This window comes from Numida meleagris, chromosome 3 (genome assembly GCF_002078875.1).
Source record: "Numida meleagris isolate 19003 breed g44 Domestic line chromosome 3, NumMel1.0, whole genome shotgun sequence".
In the NCBI taxonomy this organism is placed as follows: Eukaryota; Metazoa; Chordata; class Aves; order Galliformes; family Numididae; genus Numida; species Numida meleagris.
Window position 1 is genome coordinate 75,891,572 of NC_034411.1, and position 20,776 is coordinate 75,912,347.

Genomic DNA, 20,776 nt, shown 5'->3' on the forward strand with positions numbered 1-20,776 from the left:
AGGGGATTAACTTGATGCTCCTTGTGGGTCCCTTCCAACTTGGGATGTTCTGTGAGTCTGTGAAGAATTCAATTAGAATGATTTCTGTGAAGATTGTCCCTTTTTCTGTCCCCACCCTAACCTATTCCAGGAAACATATCATGGATTGTCCTTTCTGCTATGTATCTAAGAGAACATATGAGAGGGAGTTTCTTTACATTTCTCCTTTAGAAAGCTAAGACTGTTATTGCATCAGCTACTGGAACTGAAACTCATTGGGTTTCACATTGCTGCTCCAGCTTGGTGGCTGGGGAAAGCTGTTGAGATCATTACGTTATTCAAAGCCCAAGTAGCAGAAGTGGGACTGGCCCTGGGCTTCCGCCTTGGCAGTTAAGGTCCTCCTACCCCCTTCCATGATGATGGTAGAATTATGCCCTTATCTGGTAATGGGGAGAATGATAAAGAATCAACATCTCACACTTTCCTGCGGTTGTTTCTCTCCTACTGTTTACATACGCTAGAAGCAATGCAAAAACAAAAGCTAACAACAAAAACCAAACATAACCCCCTGACCCAAAGGCTGATAAGCAATCGTCTTCCCCACTCCGTGAGGATGTCACTAGGTTGGCAACTTCATAAATAATCATAGTTTTGGCTACCAAGGATAACGCATGTGAGCTGGCTCTCTGCAGCCATGTTAAATCCTGGTGAGAAGTAAGGGAACATGAGTGTAAAGAAAACAAAATCCTACATTTTTATTTTAATACTGATAAGGTTGGGTATATGACAGTCTGTGCAACGCTTTCATAACTGCTGTCTCTTTTTTGCTAGTAGGGTTCTGCTGTCCTGCACATTGGCTCAGAATGCATCAATGTTAATTAATTAATTGGGAAAGCAGAAAGGCATTGTTGAGACAATCCCAGAATTTTGTCCAACAATGTATTTCTTCTGTGTGACCAGCCGTGCCTTTTCCTTATTTTCTTGATGGACAATACTGGAAAAGTTCCCATCTTTAAACTTGCTTATAATGCAAACAGCCGTGCCCAGTGAGTTGTTAGGAAATACATTGTTAAGGAAAGCTTCCTTGTCTGGAAATACATATAAACCTGGGAAAAAAAAATCCACAAAGTTGTCAGACAATCATTTATAACTTTGCAGCGATCTAATAATAATGTCTGGTTTGTCACGGGGGTTGTTGGACTGTACTCTGTAGCAGAAAATAAAAAAGATCCAAAGTTGAAGCCTTACATATTTAATAAATGAGTTTTCATTCTGTAGCCTCATCTCATCAGTGAAGCTTCTGGCCATATTCACTGTAATGAGATTTTTCCTGTCTGAACTTGAACTGCTGCCATCAAGGAAATGCTAACCTGAAAGTAAGCTCCTTTAAAGTCAGAGTATCATTTGACTTTGTTCCTCTTTCTGTTTTCACTGCCTAGGCAATTTGTTTACTTGCTGGATTTCTTTTTTTTCAGGCTGGGACTTTCCAGTGACGTTTCCTCGGCTGGAAAGAGAGCAGAGTTCTTCATTGCTGAACAATATTGGGATTTTCCATTTTCCAAGACTCTTCCCCTATGCAATTTATAGTTGATGATAGAGATCTAGTTTGGTTTTATTTCCCTCTTCAGAGAAAGGGATTTGCAACTACAAGCCTTTCATCTCTCCTGTCCAATGTCATCAGCTTTCTTTTGAGAAAGTATTTTGAAATTTATTACGGTTTCCACCTTCTTTACCATTTTCCATGGCACACCAGTTGTACATCATTTCCCCTGAAAAATCCTTGTATTGTACCCTATTAGTTCTTGGCATTAATATTTCATAGCACTCATTGTCTGGCTTCAGCTGTGTGGCTTACTACTTCAGTCTTGCTATCATACAACATGGCAGCAAACTTCTTTCTTACTGTTCTCCTTCTCTTTCAGCTACCCTTGTCTTTCATTCATTTTCTGCCTTAAGTTTAAAATATTCATCTGCTCATCTTGGCACAGGCTAGCTTCTGCTGCCTATGTGATCTGCTCCCTTTTGACATCACTTGTTCCTTTGTTCTTGGCAATGTGTCACTAAGTTCCTTCTTACCATCTTTTGCTATTACTTCCTTGCTGTGTTTTCTCCAGTGCTCCTTGTATCTAGAATGACTGCATAAATTGTCTTGTTTTTAAATGAACCCTTGGGAGCAGACGAATCAAAAATGACACAGGTACAGATTTCTACTTATTGTACTAAGCAGAGGTCACTACAGGAAAATTAAACATCTGTAGTAGAAGAGATCTAGGTCTTACTACTTGGTTCTGATCTATTGAAAGAGCTTGCCCAGGGATGTGGTGGATGCCCTGTCCCTGGAGACTTTAAAGCGAGGCTGGATCAGGCTCTGAGCAACCTGATCTAGCTGTGGTGTCCCTGTTCATTGCAGGGGAGTTGGACGAGATGGCCTTTAAAGGTCCCTTCCAACTCTGAGGATTCTAGGATTTTATTTTAATAATATGCGAACAAATGCAAATAAAACTGAACTAACTGCAAAATAATACTGCCATAATTGTATGTTGGGATGTATCTCTTAAGAGACAGGAAAATCAATCAGCTGCTTCTTACATTTGCTCTTGAGAATTGGATTATAGAATACCAAAGGCCGTGAGACATGGTGAGGTGATGCAACATTTATGAAATGCATTCAAGTCCTGAAAGCAAACTGTGTTGTTTTTCCTTTTAACCGTAGAAAGATTAAGTAAATACTAAAGTAAGACCACTGCTCGATGGAATGCTGGTCCCCCTGTCTTCCTTTTTGGCATGTACACACATAGGGCTCTCACTGATTTTAATAAGGGCTGTATACATTTATGTGGAAGCTGTGAGACTTACTAAGTTGTGTTACATCTATTAATTGCAGCAAACCTCACAAATGGGCAGTGGTAAAAAAAGAATGGGCTTGAATATTATAAGTACAGGATATGCCAAGTCAGAACCTGCCATCTGTTCACCAAGTTTCACTCATATGTGCCTTAGTAAGGCAAATAAACTCCTCTAGAACAAGGCTGTTCTTCCCTTAGTGCAGTGATCCACGGTCCACCATCAAATGCAATTCATAACCAAAGGACTAATCCTCCATAAGTGTTAGAATGTCTGTTTTAAAACAAACAAGATGTTGAGCTCTAATGAGTTGGATAGCTTTAAAAAGTTGAGCTTAAGGAGCAAAAATTCAAGTTTTAATAATGGTCCACTAGGCAGTTCTCAGTATGTACAATCTTTTTTTATTAAAATACCTATCACCAACAATTACAAAAACTTCAGTCCAACCAAACACCAGTGTCTGTCCCTTACACTCTAACCAAAGCTTAAGTAAGTGAGGTAAGCAATTTGGACATTATGTAAAATAGGAGCCATGGAACATATTTCCCGTATGTGTTAATATAAACCAGAAAAGTTGTGTAACATGTTGATGACTACTGGAATTTACACAGAGCTGTAGAAACTTCGGGTTGCAGTGTTCATTCATCATCATTTATGGTTATGAAATCAAGTCTCTGTCCTTGACTATTTATGAGCTATATTTTGAGATAGAGATGAATGCTTTGTCTCAGAATTAGGCCTTGTTAACAGACAAAACAACCACTGGGACAACACTGCATGTTTCACTACAAATGTGCGAGCCAGTTAGTTACAAATATCCTTCTGATAGCGATTTACTTAACACTTGGGGAACAAAAGTTTCCTGGGTCCAACAATGATCAGGTTCTTGTTACAGAGTGTACCCTCAGTGGCACGACTTGTCACCACTGCCTGCTAGATAGCCTATCTTTAACAGTATGTATACTTCTGAAAAACAGCAGCTGGCTGATGCAAACATAGCTAAGTCTTACCAAAAGGTTTCTCTGTTACATCTTTTCATTTATGAGGATTTTCCCTTCTGTTCCCTTTCCATTTCTGTCTGATTCTCCTGTGAAATGCCATGGCTGAGCCCTGGGTAGCACTCCTGTTTTAAAGTACCTCTAACAAAGTAAATCAGACTTTGTGCATATATTATGATGGCAGAGGCCTGCAGTCTTTTGGAGATCCATTCAACATCTGGTACTGGTGAGCTCTCAGTGCAGGAGAGCAGTGTTGTGGTGAGTCAGTGCTCATGTGGTGTGCCCCTGGGGCAGAAAAACACCAGAGATCCCATGGGGATCTGCAGAGCAGCTCCAGGTTGCTTCACTAGGAGAAACAATAAAGGAGAAGTAGGTCAGTGAGTTGTGGGAATGCCTGGCTGCTCCTCAGTCTGCCAGCTTGGGCCAGTGGGGCTAGCACTATTTCCTCAGCATCAGGAAATACTGTAGGACTGAAGTGATTAATACCCTCAGAACCAGATACACATGCATTTATCATGTGTTTGGATGCTGCGGTTCGTGTAGAAGAGAACACTGTTCAATGCTAAAAAGATGATGAGTGCAAGTGAACCATCCTTTGTAGCCCAAAGCCCTTAAAAAAGAGAAAGCAAGTCCAAATGTTTGTACTTGTGGTTTTACCATCCACAGATAACAAAAACAAAAAGAACTGTTACGGTGTCAGTGGATGCAAAAGAACGTAGCTGGGTGAGGAACAACAGCAGATGTGACTGTAACTCACTGATCATGGTTATCTTGCATTTAACTTTGTCTTAGTTTCTTCCATATTGGAAATCTTAAAAGACACAGCAATTCCTGTGTGGTTATTCTATTAAAGTATGAGTAAAATGTTTGTTCCAAGATCTTTTATACATTAGAGTAATAATGTCAGTTTTGTACATGTATTAGTTCAGCTTCATGCATTAAAAGGACTCCAAATTCCTTAGGACGCTTGATAGATCACAAAGCTGAGACAAAGGGAGACCACGTTCTGTATCCAGCCCCCAGATGTATTGAAACAAGGAGCTTGACCCAGTGGCACCCAGCAGTGAGTGTGGGAGGTCTGCTCGCTTTGAGCCCCATCAGCTCCCTGCTTTGTTCACCATGTGAGCACAGACCATGCTCAGCACGAGAGGGGCAGAGGGGTGTGTGAGCCCCATGTTCGCTGCAGAGATCAGCAAAGTGCCCAGGGAGGGCTTGCAGCAACTCGTGTCCTGCTGACCCATGGCCTGCAGAGCTGCGCTGCTCAGCCTGGAGCTGGGTTGCTCCTGAAAAGAGGCCTCTAACTAGGAGCACTTAGAACTAATGCCTTAGGTTTGAATGGCATGCAGTTAGATACATAAAAACTCCTTTCTGCCTGGCTGGAACTTCAGCTGCCAAGCTGGTAAAGATTACCTAGCAACAGCTGCCCTTTTTGACACTGGTACAAACTGCAGTGTAGAGAAGAATGGAGAATAATTAAGGGGGTTGTGCTTTGGGACAAAATGCCTTGTCTTTTCATTCTGACCATTCTCTTTGTGGTGGGCGAAACTCGCATCTCGGATACAAACAATTGAAACAGGCTTCCCAATTTAAATCAGCATACCCTTATGTACAACCAGGATTATGTCCATACTGTTTATACTGTCTTGAAACCCTCTATCTCAGTGTCATGGTTCAATAATCCATTAATTATGTGCTTTAGTTCTACTCGTGACTCTCCACTGTAGTGTACAAATGTTTCCTGACACATTTTTCTAATTCTCCATGTTAGAGAATATGGATAGGCAGGGCTTGATTCACAATCCACTGAAACTTGTAAAAGTGTTCCACTTAACTTCAGAAAGCTTAGAATGTGCTCCACAGTGGGTCTCTGAAAAAAAATCCACATCCAATTATAGCAAAAAATAAAATATTGAACTCATTTTAGCTCTGTGTGTGGAAGGATATGTGGAGATTTTTCTCCCCAAAGGGATTTTTGAAAAGCAGTTTCTGAACAGCAGAAGTAGATAAGGGAATTCGTGAAATGACTTTTCACAGAAGAGTTAAGATTTTGCAGGAAGAGCCTACACCCTTTCGGTGCGTAAAGACTGTTTAGCCAAACACCAAAACTTCCAACTACTGGAACACGGTGTGAACCTCAGAGGTCAGGAAACTCATTTCAAGCAAGTGCAGTCATCCTCATACCTCCTTCCCTTTCTCAAGGACCATAAACTCTTTGAGTAACTCTCTTGAAGTCCATCTGGACAAAGACAGCTTCATACCCATACCAAGTGAAGGTTAGATTATGGAGACTGTAGGTTTATTTGTGTTCCTCTTCACAGAACCACAAAAGGCAAAATCAGCAGTGGAAAGAAATGACACAGACTTCATGTGGCTTTATGACCAGCAATGGACCGTAGGTACCACACTGTCTGAGGAAAAGCCCATTCCATAATATCTGTCCCAGGCTGTTACCCTGTGATGTAGCCTAAAATGGTGAGAATGTGAGAAAGAGTATTTCTAGGGAACTCCAAACGTGTGCCTAATGAACACAAATTTATGTTTCTTTCTCTAAGGAATGCTCAGAAGAGGCAAATTTACAGCCTATATAATTTCATTGTCTAAAATGACATTTGCTGACTAACTCCTAAGGTTTCTGAGATCAGCAATACTGCAGATACATGTGCTAAGATATTCCTCTTGCTCTGTTTATGGTTTTGAGGGAAGCTCTGGCAGGAAAGAGTAGGATGTGTTCTTGTAAAGCTTGTTCCACAATGAATACAGACAGAAAGCAAAACAAACTTCACAAGGACAATGTCTGGGCATCTTATTTTGTATATATAATTCCATACGTATATGTAATTTGTATGCAATTAAAAAAAAAAAAAAAAAAAAAAGCCTGTATGGCTGCCAGGCTGATCACTTTGCCTCACTCTGTGTTCTTTTCCTTTTCCTTTAGCCAGTTCCTTGGGGTATTTTCCGGACTGAAACACCTCAAGACAGTGACTATGGTTTTCATTTATATGTGTACAGTACATTGTATACTTTGAATCCTACGGACAAATAAATAAAATTAAGTCTGTATGTATTTTCTCAGCCACTGTATTATATAGCTCATACACGTGCTATCTTCACAGGCTTTATATTCTCATAATATATATCCATAGGCTCAAACTTACGAAGCAGAAAGTCAGAGAGTGCCTATGGGTAACGATCTTTGTATGACTGATCACACAATAAAAATATTTCTACCAGTATAGCAACCAGAACTCAGTCATCACATACTCAGGTTTACAGGCTTAAACACCGAGTCCCTCTGGCTGTTTCAGGCTGGAGAGAAGTGATAACCCCCAGGAGCTATAAACTCTCTGCTCTGCCTCCCACATCGTCCAAGGCCTCAGTTACACAGTTTCAATCACAGCCTCCACTCAGGGCGCGATTTTGCTGAACTGTCCATCTTCGAACAACACAAATACTAGAAAGTGTAGCAACAGAATGCTGTTTTACTTAGTGGAATCTCGTCACTCACCGGATCAGCTCCAAAGATCATGAGTCACGCTTTCCACTTACTTTAATTAGAATTTGTTTCTCTGTATTATGTCACACTTTTCCCTACCGCTAGTCATCTTCCATCGTGAAATTCTAGTTGGTCGACTAAAATTCCATGGCTACCCGTACTGAAAGCACACTGTTATTGTGTGATTTCATTTTATGCAACAGATCATATGTTCTTGAGTGTTACATCTGGATACCTTTCAAGGTGTAGGTTTTCACTGGAAATTGTTCCTCACATCTGATGCAAGGCCACTGGTGCCAAGGTCAAACTGCGAGAATACCAGGGACATTGGTGTCAGTCCACTGGGAATGATGGGTGTTTTGCTCATGATCCTGTAGTCCAGCTGCTTCCCTCCGTTACATCAAGCACTCTATCAGTTCAGTTGCAGAGGAATTCGGTTGCAGAGGAACAACAGGAAGGCATCTTGTTTTTTGGACCTGCAAGTCAGTATGTGAAGTCACACCCATTGTCCTTCAATAACAGCAGCTCTCTGGACAGCCAGATACTTTCCTGCCTCTGTACGTGTGAGGAAGGTTTGCAGACACACAGCTTTCTGATTCCTTTCTAGCACGATATCCTGTTCAGGGACCTGGATTTAAAGTAGCTCCATCTGAAGCCCACTGCGTGCTCCCTGCCTATGCAGAGATTTACTCTACTCATTGCACAAACGCTGCAATACCTCAGAGGCTTGTGCTAAAAACACATTTTCCCAGAATGAAACCCTGAAGGGAAATTTAAGATTCACGAGAAGACTTGAAAGCAAGTCACTTATATTGCATCCATTAGTCTGTGGGTTTCATTACTCTTACAAAAAGGAGGGTGTAGTCTGTGCTCTACTAGATGTCTGGCTTGTCTTTTGTTGGAATTTCTGTTAGGAACTGTATTATAATCTTGCATTATGGAACAACTCCAGGAGCTGATTCGGCTGGTTTCATGCTCTTTCCTGTTTACTTTGGATAGGAAAAATAACTGTACTTAAGCTTACATCATGTTAAGTCTGTGAGGACATGGTGCCCCCTAATGTCTTGAAGATTACAGGCTGGTAATTTTGTTGCTGAATTCTCAAAGCTCTCTGCTGGAAGAGCACTGTAAATGACATTTTCTCCAAAATATTGGAGAACTTGGAACATAGTTTGTTATTTTATATGCACAAGGATTAAAATAATTGCTTCTAAAGTCTTATTTTCATTTTCAAACATGGAAGAATAATTAATTTGTCTTAGAAGTCAGATTCCTAATTATTTCTTGACACCAAACAGGTGGACATGGTTTAAAAACTGCTGAGCTCCTAGCATTTTATTTTGATTCATGGAAGAGCTGGTGCATGCTCAGCATGTTAAAATGTCTATGTGTTTAGGTTCTCTAATTAGCATAAGTGACCATAATATTACATATGTTTGCAAGGTACTGGATAATAATAATAATAATAATATTGTTTCTGATGCTGTTAGAGCCTAAGGACTATTCAAAAAAGGTACAACTACAGTAACAAAGAAGTTTTAGTACTTATTCAGATTTAAACAGCACTCACCCCTCCTCACTAAAGCTTCGTGCCTGCTGAACAGTAATAGAAATACAGAATCATAGAATTAGCTAGGTTGGAAAAGACCTACAAGATTATCCAGTCCAACCATCCACCTACCACCAATAACCCCACTAAACTATGTCTCTCAACGCTACATCTAAACATTCCTTGAACACCTCCAGGGACGGTGACTCAACCACCTCCCTGGGCAGCCCATTCCAGCGCCTGACCACTCTTTCAGAAAAGCAGAATTTCCTCCTTTGCCTAGAACATGTATCAGGGCTGGTGTACCTAAATAAGCTAGTTAGTTGCAATAGTAATAAAAATCATTATTAATATATGTAATTAAGAAAAGTTAATAAAAAGTGTAAGGTTATTCACCAGCAATAGTTTGAATAAATGTTCAGTTTGTAATTAGGAAAATGATACGGATTGTGTTTTTCTCATGCTTTCCTTCCTTTTGTTCACATTTTCCCCCTTTTTTCTTTTTTCTTTTTTCAAGCCAACATAGAACACAAATGCAGCTCTCCACTACCAGAAACAATGTAGATGAACTGAAATCAGAGAAACCAACAAAGCCTCTGTACGAGGGATAGACCTTATCCTGGGAACATCACTTCTTGACTGTCGTGTTTCCTCTGACAGGAGAAGGATTATAATTGGCGAGCAGAAACCAGGGTGAGAATACAGGAGTTTGAATGCATGCAGATAAAAGAGAATCGGCATACAGAGAAGAGCTGAGGGAATTCTATACCACTACATCCACCTGTGTTTTTGTTGTTCGAACAGCCAGTGGAGACTTCTACGAGCCACATTAAGAATGTGGGAACTGGGTGCCCTCTGCTGGTACAACAGAAGTAATCTTAACTATAAAGCCAAGCAGAAAAGTGCCTGTTCACAAAGAACGCTTGAAGTAACACGCGAACTGTCATCCTATGCCTGCATGAATTGTTTTGGAGTGTCTAACATGGCAAAGCCCAGTGTGAGCTACACATGCAGAACATGCAGATAAGCCCACCCATGAGCTGTAAGTTGCCAACTGTTCCGCACCTGAAAGCAACAGATGCAGACCCAGAGCAAAGTAAGAACGGACGCTTGACAGGTGGGTTGTTTCTGGGGGGAAATGCAGTGGCACCTTCTCAAAAGTGTGAATACTCTTTGCTAGACAATACTGGTCCTCTGCGTGCTCCAATTTTTCCTATGTAAAATTCCCAGTGGAATACACTGAACAATGATAAGATTCCATATTCCATATTCCCTTCCTACGTGCCACCTCTTGATGTCCTGTTTGTAGCATACTCACTCTTAAAAGCTGGGTGATGCTTGCTGAATGATTATGGAGACCAAACAGTGGGTGTGAGTGCAGTGAGGTGGTGGGTGCTGCATTTCAGCAGTGACAACAGTGACAGTGGGTCACCTCCACTGGTGCAGATTTTGATGAGCGTGGCATGCAGACTCTTGTTCATTACCGACAAAACTGCATAGCTAACCGTGGTGACTACGTTGAAAAATAGCGTTTTCTAGCTGCGAACTTGGTCTATCAAACAGTATTATTACGCTCTTCGTAGCTGTTGTAGACTAGACGGAAATAAACGGGAGGCATTACTTTCGGAGCAACCTGTGGGCCTACAGCACACCGCCCGCGGCACGCCTCTCCTCGCTTGCAGGCGGCAGCCTGGACCCCGCTCCCTGCGCAGCGGTTTCACTTTCTGTTCGGCCGCCTCTGGCGCCCCCTGGCGGCCGGCTGCTGCCCGATCTGCGCCCGGGGCGTTGCCTGTGGCGGCGTTCTATGGCGGCGATCTGAGCAGCTGGGGAAAATAAGAGAAACGAGGTGTCCGTAGAACCACGGGACCACAGAACTGTTTGAGTCGGTAGAGCCCTTAACGCCCCCTCAGTCTCCCCGCTGCCGCGGACTGGCCGCCACCCACCGGCTCAGGCCCCATTCAGCCCGGCCGGGCTCGCCCCCAGCACGGCCCAGCCCAACCAAGCGCCCGGCGGACCCAGCATGGCGGCGCCGGCAGCGCGCACCCGGAAGCGGAAGCGGCCGCAGAGCACTGCGGGCCGGCGGCCGAGGCGGAGCTGGGTCTGAATGAAGGCGCCGCGGGCCCGGGGCCGCGGGCGCCTCTGAGCGCCGAGGGGCCGCTCCCGCTCGCCCCTTCCTCCCTCCCACCCCCTCTGCCCTCGCCCCGGGCCCGGCCATGTCCTACAACAAGATCCCGCCGCGCTGGCTCCACTGCCCCAGGAGGGGACAGCCCGTGGCAGGTGAGCGCCCGGCCCGGCCCTGGCGCGGCTGCGTGGCGGCGGCGGCCCCCGCCGTGCCCGGTCCCCTCCCCCACGGCCCTCCCGCGCCCGCCCGGACCCCGTCCTCCGGCCCCGCCGGGCGCTTTGTCCCGGGGCCGCGGCACCGCGTGGGCCGTGCGGAGCCCCGGGCGGAGACCCGGCGCTGGCGGAGGAGGGAGCACCGGGGTGGTGTCGCCCGCTCCCTCCGGGGGCTCCCGGAGCCCTCAGCGCTGCGCTTCCGCTCCGCGGCGAAGTTCGGGGCTTAAACCTGTGCCTTGCGTCACGGCTCGGGGCGCCGAAAGCCCGTCCCGGGCCCGGCGGGCTCCGTGTGCCTCCCGTCTCCTCCCGGGGAGCGCTCCCGAGCTGGGGGCCGCGCACGGCCGCGGCTCCACGTGCGCCTGAGGCGCTGCCGGCAGTGCCGCCCCATCTGCGCGCACCCGCTCGCTGCTCTGCTGGTGGCTGAGGCGTGGGGTGGGTGTCACCTAAACACTCTTGGGTTGGGAGTTCACAGCCACAGTGCCTTGAGGTGAATGCCCCCCTACATGAGGTAGAGCAAACCAGCTGCTCTGCCCCGTTTTCTTACACTTGCTACCTTTATCAGGTAAGCAATTAGAACCCCTCCCCCCCTTTTTTTTTCCACAATCCCTTCCAGTTTTCACTCATCCATCTCCCTATCTGTGATAATTCAAAGGTACTTGTTCACGTCGTGGCTTTTGCTGTTCTGTGAGCTGGGCAGTAGTTAGGTCCTGCCTTCTCTGTCCCATATTTCCGCGTTATCTCTTTACACTTCTGTGCCTGCCGTTGGTTGTAGGGCTGCAGACATGGATGGTTGCTTACAACCTTACTTAGAGCTTGCGCAGACACCTCAGGAGCCTCAGTTTTCCCAGCAATATGTGTTTCTTGCCATTTATCAGCATGTCATTTCAGCTGCTCATCCTGTGGGTTGCTGTTTTCCCTCAAAGTTCTTTGTACTTCTCTGAGCTTAGCTTAATTAAGCAGCATTATCTTATTGCTTATCTCCCTTATCTCTTTTCTTTTCTGATCACTGGCAAATGTTTTGCTTTGTATCTGTTAGAAATTTGTTAGTATAAGTTGTCAGCCTCTGGCCATGACAAGAATAGACCCGGAATCTTTATTCTTTGTTTTTCTTCTCAGCAAGTTCTTGATCTCTAGAAGTTGTTGGTTTTGTTTCTTGGTTTTTTTTTTGTTTTGTTTTTTTGTTTTTTTTTTTTGTTTTTTGTTTTTGTTTTTAAGCCAGGGCTGCTAAAAAAAAAAAAAAAAAGAAAAAAAACCAAACAGACGTAGTAAGCACAAATGTAGTTTGTCAGCATGTCATCTGCTGAGCACTGAATGCATGGTCCCTGCTTGTTCAGGATCAACAAAGTGGCTGTTCTGCTCTGTGCGGTCAGAAACAAGAAGTTAGTGCAAAAAAGAAGGAAAGTACTTGCTTCATTTCTTTGGCTGCCTTGCCACAATGCGTTCCTACTTTAATTCACTTAATTCTAAGTGATTTTGTGCATTTGTCCCGTTACCAGGAATCATAGTAAACCATCAGTCTTACCTTGTTGTTTTTTTTTTTTTTTGTTATTCTACATTCAAATGCTCTCTTTTAGTGGGATGTAATTTTTGGACTTTGTTGATGTTGCTGCTGTCTCTCAGATGCTTTATTTTCCTGTTTTGATCAGCTTTTTAAATAAATTTGTAAGCATTTGTGCATAGCTTCATTCTCTTCTAATAGTGTGATAGTAATACTGTAACTCAGCAAGGTTTGTCTGGCTTCTGTGGGCTAATAGTCATCATGTGTTTGATTCTGTCCCTCTTATGCTTGTGGCATCTCTAAGTTCTAGGTAACCTCACGTACAAGAAGTAGTGAGATTTGGTGCTCTTCTGTTTATGAGATTGAGTTCATTCAGACTAACAGGACCATCAGGGCCATTGTTTAAGTAGTAGTGTGGTGCCACTGGCTTTATGAAACGTTTTCACGTTGTATTGCATTTCGGTAGCAACTCAGTCACGCACTTGACAAAAAGAGCTTTCTCTGAACTTTTTGAACTGAAGTTGCCATGTTGCTTCAGCCTTACTCCCTTGGCATTTCTGTCTCTGCAGCTACCTACCCTTTATAACCCCCTGAAATCATATCTGTTCGTTTTTGCCATAGAGAATCTTAGCAAGATACCGAGGAAAAGACATGAGAAGTGTTACAGCAATGTCCTTCAGCCTGCTGTCGGTTCATGTTAGTTAATCCTCTTCTAGACTTGCACACTGCACGCAGAGTTGCCAAACATTATGAAAAACATCTGTATTGCGTTTGGGGACAGCACCCCTGGTTTGGAAAATTGCTGAGCTACAACTTGTTGCAGCTTGAGGGAGTACTGTGCTGAGGGATTGTGGTTGTCACTTTATGTTCTTTCCCAGGCATCTGTTACTGACCTGATTTAGTGGTGAGTTACTGAGTTACGGATGCTCTGACCCAGTGTAGCTGCTCTTGATACATAAGATTACTCTTTCTTATTCTTTTTAATTGCAGATGTTACTGACTGTTTCATCTTGCTGGCATTCTCTTTGCTAACCCAGGTCCCTTTCCACTGTGTTTGGCCTTCCTAATCAATATTCAATCTAAACATACCATGGTTATAGACAATTAGTGGCTAACGTCACATATAGAATTAATAGCCTCGTGTCACCAAAAATTGGACTAAATTATGGGTAGCTCTTGCATTGGTGTGCTCTAGATAAAAGATTTAGGAAAAGATTAAGTATGTGTCTAAATTCAAATATATATGTAGGAGCTCTTATGATGTTTACTTTCATTTCTCTCAGTTATCTGCTTGATGTATATATTCATCCTAAAAAATATCATCTTTTACACGAGCATCTCTTATTTGGGAAACGTTTTTTAATATCCAGTTTACAAAATGATTTGACAAATTAGAAATCACTTGTAGAAGTAGGTGAGAACTGGTGTCAAGGTCTCAGGGCTGTTTTGAAGTTAATCTGAAAATTCAGTCAAAGGATTATAATTATTGCAGTTTAGTTTAGTTACGCTCATGATTCTGGGTGCTTTGATATCCATGGAAGGTCTTGCCTTGCTACAGTCAGTTCATCTTGTTCTGTGTGAAGAATTGGTTATTTAATTTTCAAACCCTTATGCATGGATGTTTAAGTAGTGTTGTAACAACTGCTTGCAATTCTTTAGCATAAACTATAGGGCAAAACTATAGCAGAAATTGTAGATACTGCCTCATTTATAGTTCCCTTTCGCTAAAAAAGTTTAGAAAATCTTCTTTGCATTGCAGCTTAGATTTTCTGTAGCTTAATGACATTGAGAGGGGCTCAGGTACTCCTTACCTCAGGTAAGGAGAATTTTCAGTTTTCCACTGATAATAATTTGGTTTTCTGTCTTAAGAAGTACATGATATAAGATCATATTCAAGATCTTTAATACCTGTGTAGCAACAACAGTTTAGAAAAGCCCAAGAAAATATCAAAGCAGTGAATTCTGAAGGTGATGCTTATTTCGAAGCACAGTGTTAGATTGGACTTCAGAGAACTGTAATTTGTTAAACAAAACAGCTCTCCTTCCCCCCCCTTCAAAAAAAAAAAAAACAAAAAAAAACCAACCCAACTCAACCCTAAACCCCCAGAGCCATTGCTTTCATAACCTGATTGGAAAATTTCCCCAACTAGGAATATGATTACACGAATTCTCTGCTGTCTTCTAATGTTGGCAGACAACTTGCTTGCTGCCATGTAAGTTCTGGTTCTACACAGTGACTTGCACCTAAATGGTTGTAAGGATTGGGGTTTCAGTGCGTTCCCAAGTGGTACTAAATGGAGCCTGTTAAAATACTCAGCACTTCCACGGAGTGAATGGGTGTGTTTGGATGGCAGTGAGGAGTGAAGTGAATTAGAGCAGTTCCAAGCATGCTTGATGTTGAGTTGGATTCACTTCAAAGATAGGTTTCTGCATTAAGATCATCCAAAATTGGGATTTGCAGAATCAATCTGGACAGTGTAACCTGTGAGTTAATGTGGAAGGAAGGATTAACAGAGAGAGAAGCTGAATAGGAGTGGTGAAGGCGACAGGAGATGCAATGAGCCAACAGAATTAAAGCAGGTAGGTCAAGCCATGAGGAAATGAAGGACGGCAGCCAACCCTCACAGTGTGGCCAAGGGGGATGGAATGGAAAGGCAGAGGGGAAGTAGGTTAATGTGAAGAGGTGTTTCTGCCAGCCAAATGAGTTGAAGTGGCTAGGGACTTAGTGCCATCTGATGTGTATGCTGACCGCGTGACTGAATGACTTTTCTCAGGAAAGTTAACAGTGAGGATGCTCCTCACATTGCCAGTTCCTGCGTGATGCTGACCAGTAAGTTACACAAAGTCTCTCTCGGTTTCCACTCTACCTATCTTCTCTTGTTTTCAGTGGCTCTTTCCTAAAAGTTAAATGCTTATTTGAAACTACGTAGGATGTTTTGTTAGAATTTAAGGCTACTGAGAATGGTATGAATTTTAATTTATGATTTAAGAGCTCTCAGTAGTTACTTGCACACGCGTGTAGTGACAGCGGTATACATTTTTCTATTTTATGAAGATTAATGAGCTTCTTTCTCAGAAGTTGATTTCTATCTGAATGCAATGACTGTATCACTGTCTTTTCATTCCGTTTGGTTTCTTCTGGGGAAAGGGCCTGCCTGCAGCTCACTGGAGCTGGGCAGGAAGCACCAGGCATCCCAGCGGGCTATTTCAGGTGTTCTGTGATAGGTAGGATGGATGGAAAGATAAAAGCAATACTGAAAAATCTTGGGTTCCTAGTGACCGTTGGGTAAGTGCTCATTCCCCTCAAGTTTCTGTCACAGTTATGTCACAAGCATGACGCCTGAGCTGCGTGCAGGCCCTGTGTTTTGGAGGGATGACTGCATCCCCCTCTGGGCCCGGCACACTGGGTAGCAAACTGACCTTTGAGTTTGGCTTTTTGTGTTTTTAACTGTACTGACTGTAAATGTTTCTGTTGTGTGCTGTAGCTCTGCAGCCTGACCCATGCTAAAAACTAGCTGAAACATTGAGAGTACTGCTTCTTGATGATCTGACCCGTTTCTTGACTGATTTCTGCGGTGTTCTGCAAACTTGTAGCTAAAAGTTTCCAGTTAGCTGTTGTTGATACTTTACCTGCAGTTACTTTTCAGTGTAGATGAACCTATAAAACTGCTTGCCATATTGCTTTGAAATCATTAAGTTGTAAGTGCACATATACATCAGTATGCATACAATACTGCCAAATTTGATTGTGTTTCATAGGGAAATTTTTACCTTTGAAGACAATGTTAGGACCAAGATACGATGATCAGGTTGCTGAAGAAAATCGTTTTCACCCAAGTATGTTGTCCAACTACTTAAAGAGTCTCAAGGTAAATTTAAATTTTCTATTAATTGAAATGTTACTTTTATTACTAACGTTTATTCAAATATTACTTTTCAGGTGTAAGAAAAATGTTGTTCATGGTTTTCTTGGGGACACCTGTACAGGAAAATTTAATATATATATTAATATATATATATTAAATATATATTAAATATATATATAATAAATATATAAATATATATATAATATATATATATAATATAATATATATTTTCTTTACATTTTCAAGTTTTCTCTGCAACTCTTTAGTTTCTAAAATACCTCATTATAGGCAAGAATTGTTCAGAATTCTCCAGCCTATTCACTGTGTTCTCATCAAGAACCTCACATTTTTCTGTTATTATTGTCACAACCTAATAAGGTTTTGTTATCAAAGTTCAGATCCTCTGAGTTTGTAGTTCTACAGATGATCCCTGTATGGCTATTCTAAGCTGCGTTTTCACTTACAGGAATGAAAATATTTAAAAATGAAAGGCATATTTAATGGAACTCCTGTTTATTGTCTCTGTTTAGCCTATTTCTGTCTGCCTCATTCAGCTGGGATGTAGTTGTGCGCTACTGCACAGTTCTGACGAGAGAAGGCCTTTCCAGCCTTTTGTGCTGTGCAGAGATCTGTGCAGGGTTGAGTGCATCCAGAGATGTAGGAGAGGGGGTTTTTAACCTCCCAGGCAGAGAAAGGTGCACAACCTAATAATTCGTCTAATCTGTTTACTAAATTATTATATAAAATATGAGCACCACTTGTTTAGACTGTATAGTTTATGAAACTAGTCATGGTAGATTTTTTTACTTTTTTTTTTTTTCTGTTGATCTAAGTTAAACAAATTCAGAATTAGTCTGACAACACCAGGACTTAAGCATCAGAAGAGTCGTGCGGCTAAAATATGAGAATCTCTATTTTGTGGATCTTATATGGGCTTAGATATGATGATGAGTTACTTGGCACAGCGGTGATAGAGGCACCAGTGGGCAAACGTGAAGCATATGTGCTGGGAGTGGTAGGGTTTACCTTGCTTGAATGCTTGGATCTACACATCTAAATTCTACCTGGGCTCCTCTTTCATGTAACGTGGTTTTTTACTCCAATCAGCTTTAATGGGCACACTTAGAAAAAGCAAGCTTATTCATGGTTTAAAGTAATATGAAATTGTGCAAATGTTTTAAAGTTGTAGAGAACTTAAGACACTTGCTCAGAATTTGAGTTTTTGCTTGCTGCTGATTTATCACGTAAAGAAAAACACAACAAAACATGGGGAGTGAGCCTGCATGGCCTTTCCACTGGGCACATCAGTCGTTTTGCAATGCTGCAAATTCATGTCTTCAGTGACTGCAGATGCTTAGAGTCTGATAAAGCAGTTACTACCATGAGAATCTCCACTAATGTTTTCTTCATTTTCGTTAGCAGAATGTATTGTTTCTCTCCAACTCTGTAGTTTCAAAACAATTTACTAAACATTTTTTGATTTGCCAAGTGTATGGGAACTGCTGAGTCATGGCCTGAGCCACTGATCGAGCACCTGGAGGAAAGACCCAGTCAGCCCTGGTAGCACAGGTGAAGGCAATTCACCATGTGACTGGAAGGGATGGAGCTTGTCTCCACCCCTCTTAGGCCTCATTTAAGGGCTGACTGCCACTGAGGAAGGATCTCTTTCTGGAGATCCTTCCTTGGGGGAAGCCTTTCCCTGTGAACCCAGGATCTCCTGATGTGGGTGAGCGATCTACTTCCATTCCTTTGTAGCACTTTGCTATTGTGCTGGTCCTTCCACCTGTTTTGTAATGCCTCTTCCATCGCGTTGGTCTTTCTGATGCTGCAGCCAAGATAAGCAATTTGTTACCAGAGTGCTCTTTTTCTAGAGCAACAGTTTACAAACAATCTAGCTATATGAGATGAATGTGCAGTTGAGGAAACCTAGAAAAGAGGATTTTTGCGAGGGAAAAGTAACTCATCGGGTATGGTTGTCATCATTTTACTTCAGTGTGTTAAATGCTAATACTTTGCAGAATGAATCCCTTCTGAAGCTTTGTTATTACGTAGGTCCATACAACTTACCTCCCAAATTAGAAATTTCAGCAGAAACTTCCATCAGGTTGGGAGATACTTCTGCTAACATGGATGCTTGAAGGTACAGGTTGAACATTTAAGATAACATCTGTCTGGGAGGAACTAAGATGGAACTTTCCTTAATGAGCTTCCTGTGTGTTTTCTTTTTCTCTCTCACAGAGCTGGTTGCTGAAAACCTCAATGCTAGACACTATTAATAAGGGATAGCAATTCCTTTTTTTCTTACAAATGCCAGTACTGAAACAGTAACTTAATGTTCTCATTAAAAAAAAAAAATTGCAGAAGCAATTGGTGACACTGTGAATAATTTATTTCTTTCTTGAATAGGTAAGTTAGTAATATTTATGCTTTTTAGAAGTTATTTCTGTTATGAAGAGCTAAGACTCACAAGAATGATTGTGCAATTAATATTTTATATTAATAAAATTAATAAATTTATTAATATATTAATAAATAAAGCTACGGTATTCCTACTAGGAAAACTAGTTACCAATTCTCAACCATGTTATTGGTTTCACAGATGAATTTAATCACTGATTTAAACTACTTTCCTCAATTAAAAAAAAAAAAAGCAAGAAAAATGTCTGGGAACCAAAGAGAATTCAGTGTATTGTGATGTGTTTTCACCCTCCTGAGGATGATGTTTTCACTTTCCAGTGTTTAATGAGAGACTTCTGTGGTCATGCAAAGGGAACCTAGCTGAGCCCATTTATTTGTATAGCAACAAAAGAGTGCGTGTATAAGGCATTAGAAGAATGAGATAGCTGAAAAGAGAGGCAGTGAGGAGAAAAAGGCTATTGTAAGTGCAGGAGAGTATGGACTGACCAGCCAAAGTATGGGCAGAGTGGAGGTAGTATGAAGATTGTGGTTTTACGGTATGTAGAAGGTGACAATTTCAAGCTATAGATGAGCTTTTTTCATCTATTCAGTCATCTTTTGCAGCTGCAAGCAAGAAAAAAAACAGTTTCACTGTGTTGCAATGCAATAAAATTTTAGTGTTGCAACAATCCTATGAGTGCCTTAGTGAGAAGTTGCTCAACGGTTTACTCTCTCTTCCAAAGCCATGTAATTCAATGATGGCTGGGTGTGGTGAACTGAAAGACGTGATTTTTCATCCAACCTTTTGCATAAAGTATTTTTTTTCCCAATGGGTTACTAGTTTGGTTTGGTAGTTCTTCAAAAATCAGCTTCTACTAAGCATTTTTTAGGAGCAAACCTCAGCATGGCTGAGAGAATGACTGTAGTAGTTGCTGTGACGTCAGGGCTTAGGAGCACAGCGAAGGACCTGTGTGAGGAGCATACAGGTACTAGAATCTTCCCCCATGCATGGGAACTGTGATCGATCAGACCATATGCAAGCACAGTATAACCCCGGTTTGATGACTGAAATGCTTCAGTTTCTGTGGTACCACTATTTCTTTGAATGGATTTTGGAATATTGTAGCTGGATACTTTGATTTCAGGCCTTATGCTCTGTATGCCACGTGTACATGTACATTTATATACATGCCATACATGCTTCATAGCTATGGCTGAATTATACCAGATGCCTGTGTGGTTTATGGTGCCATGGAGTGCGTGAGAAACAATCACTTCACAGGATCTTCACTTACATATGAATGATTTGTAATACTTGTAAAGCAGAAGTCCTGTAGTTCTGAGTTTCCTCCCAAACTTTGCTGTACACTTTGCTGTATTTCATCCTCCTGTTGAAATGAAATGCAATATCCCCAAATGCTTAGTGACAGTTTTGGTCTGAAATATAATTGTAGTGCTCTTCTCACTCCTCTATATCAATCAGGAGACTGAAATCTGTAAATGAATATGTTCAGAAGAGTAATCTCTAGAAGTTAAAGGAAAAACATGCGAGTATTCTTTAAACTTAAATGTTTTGATATGAAATTAATTTTTGTGCTTTCATACTTCTCAGTGACAACTCTTTGTTGCAGGAGGGGTTTGGGAAAGTTTGGAAGCTTCTGGTGGGAGCATTTGAAGCTGTGGTATTTGAGAATAGTGGAGCTGGGAATTGACTTTGAGTTTCCAGTACTAAAGTGGAATTGTATCCCCTGCTTTGAGAGGGGAGAATGTTAATCTATGCTTTACAGATTACTTGCACTTATTTTAGCTCTCTGTTAA

General features: G+C 41.9%; 1 protein-coding gene across 1 annotated transcript in view; it reads left to right on the plus strand.

Moving 5' to 3' along the window:
• RNGTT (RNA guanylyltransferase and 5'-phosphatase) overlaps positions 10,927-20,776 on the plus strand; it is a 188,536-nt gene continuing 178,686 nt past the window's right edge. Inside the window, exons 1-2 of the mRNA XM_021390753.1 lie at positions 10,927-11,140; positions 16,455-16,564. Coding sequence (XP_021246428.1) covers positions 11,077-11,140; positions 16,455-16,564 — 174 coding nt within the window. The 5' untranslated portion in view covers positions 10,927-11,076. The remainder of the gene's footprint in view (positions 11,141-16,454; positions 16,565-20,776) is intronic.